Source organism: Nematolebias whitei, chromosome 5, assembly GCF_014905685.2.
Source record: "Nematolebias whitei isolate Nwh7 chromosome 5, NemWhi1, whole genome shotgun sequence".
In the NCBI taxonomy this organism is placed as follows: Eukaryota; Metazoa; Chordata; class Actinopteri; order Cyprinodontiformes; family Rivulidae; genus Nematolebias; species Nematolebias whitei.
In genome coordinates, this window is record NC_056502.1 from 7,434,824 (window position 1) to 7,437,186 (window position 2,363).

The 2,363-nt window shown below is 38.6% G+C and overlaps 1 protein-coding gene across 1 annotated transcript in view; it reads right to left on the bottom strand.

The window, feature by feature from the left end:
• Window positions 1-2,363, bottom strand: part of ctss2.1 (cathepsin S, ortholog2, tandem duplicate 1) — a 14,873-nt gene extending 12,510 nt beyond the window's left edge. The window contains exon 1 of the mRNA XM_037676128.1: window positions 2,312-2,363. Within this exon, the coding sequence (XP_037532056.1) occupies window positions 2,312-2,330 (19 nt within the window). The 5' untranslated portion in view covers window positions 2,331-2,363. The remainder of the gene's footprint in view (window positions 1-2,311) is intronic.

A 2,363-nucleotide genomic window follows, 5' to 3' on the forward strand; every position in this document is an offset into this window, starting at 1 on the left:
ATATATATATATATATATATATATATATATATATATATATATATATACACACACACACACACACCTTCCCATATGCTTGCAATATTCTAAACAATGTTTCTAATCTCTAAATGCTCTAAAAGAGAACACAATATGATTTCAGCTCTCTCTGCTAGAGTTGTCCTTACTAACCCGACCAGATCCAACATGAATTCGGGGCGGGCTGGGCCATAATAATGCGCTGGATGGGCAGGCTGGGTCGGTGTCAGGCTTTTGATTGAGTTAGCAGATCAGCCGCGATCCAATTATATGGCAACATGGCTTGCCATACCATCACCAGCTGCACGCAGCCATTTCACTGCGAGCTGACCGGCCTTGAAAGAGGCAACATAAAGTTCAGTTAAGCTTCAGATGGGACTGCACTGCCAGGAAGTGATCCATCGCCCAAATGGACGTTCATTCAGCCGTTGCACTCAGCGGACGCACACGACCGACGACCGAAACAGGTGAGATCACAAAGCAGACATGTCAGAGCAGGGTCCATGTCTGAATCAGTCAGAATGCAGACAGATGTGTATACAATAATATGTACACAATTTTGTTCCACCTGTGGTGTGAATGACAAATAAAGAACCTTGAACCCAGGATTCAACAGTTAGTAATAAATAGTTAATAACTATATAAGCAGTCAAAATTTTATAAAAAATGTCGGGGGGGGGGTCGGTTGAGACCTGTAATTACAGTTAATTTGTCGGGTGGGTTTCGGAAATTATGGCTACAGGCTGGGTGGGGCCGGATCTGAAATTTTGGGCCCGGATGCAACTCTACTCTCTGTCACCTGCCAGCACTCTTGGCCACGCCCACTTCTCTGCTGCAGAGCGTAGATCATGACACACTGCAGGAGGGACAGTCTCCCTGCACCTGTGGGCTGCACACAGGTGCAGGAGGGGCAAAACAATTCATTTAAAATAAAAATTCCAGGCCGATCGTGCGGCTCATCCATCAATTTGCCAATTGTGCGTCACATCCAATATTACTTAGAAAAACCGCGAAAGAGCGAGTCCGCGAAAGTCGAACCAGGAAGTAGCGAGGGACTGCTGTACAACTTTTTTTTTTTTTTTGAGTCAAACCCAATTTTGGATATTCACAGCCAACTGATTGTGAATAAACAAACAAACACAAAAACAGTAACAATGGTCACTTTTATAAATATTAACCTGTAATTTGGTGAGTAAGTAGCTGAATCACAACACAACATTAGAGATTGCACAGGATCTTTGTTTAAAGTTTAGCATTTTTGAGTAAACTCTGTCTTTCTGTTAGCAAAATATCTCATGAACCACTGGACAGATTTTATTGAAACGTCCAAGAAACACTCAGTGGATGTACCTCAACAACTGATTAACTTTTAAAGTTATCCAAATTCAACATGGCTGCCACAGCTGACCAACATTAGTAAACACAAAAATTAATATAATTCAGCCAGTTTTACAGACACTGAGCTCAAATTTAATGTGGTGGTAGCTCAGATTAATTCACAACACTTAGTTCAAGTCATATTTATTGCACAATATCTTTTCTTGAAAAACTTTACTATTATCGGTGGAGTCAAACGGTTTGTCTGTTAGCAAAATATCTCACAAACAACAGGATGTATTTTAATGAAACTTACAGGAAAGTATTATTGGGTATGCACCTACAATCGATTAACTTTTGGAGTTAATCCAATTCAAGATAGCTGCCCAAACTAGTTGACCGTAATAAACATATAATTTGCTTTATCGTAGTCAGTTTAACAGGAATTGAGCTACAATTTAATGTGGTAGTAGCTGAGAGTCATTCACAACAAATTATTAAATTCCATCTTACAAGGGATAAAAATATTTTCTTAAATTTGACCAAAAAGGCAACAACTCAGTCTAAAACCCTGCCACGTGTGTCTTCTTTAATGCGGCGCCTTTAATCTAAGTTTTAATGCCAAGTTGGAGGCTCTTGGATTAAATGTCGTGTCTTTTAGTAATTTTTTTTATTAACATTTCCGTCAAGATATGTTCACTTTATAAACAATAAAAAAGTGCTTGATGTTAAGTACAATACAAAAAATAAAATAAAAAGTGTTTAAATCTAATTTTATCGTCGTAAAGCCACGATCACCGCTATAATTACAACAAAGTCATGTTTATAACCTCCCAGACACTTAATGAATAAACACCTGAGTTCATAAAAAACGAAAGTAAAAGTAGACGCTCGTCACAGCTTTTCAAACACGGATTCTTTGACCCGTTTTAAATATAATGTTAAATAAAATGTGTAAAAATACTGATCCTCTAACCTGCGTGAGTCCAAACCATCGCTGCGTTTCAAACCACCAACTTCCTCTGAAG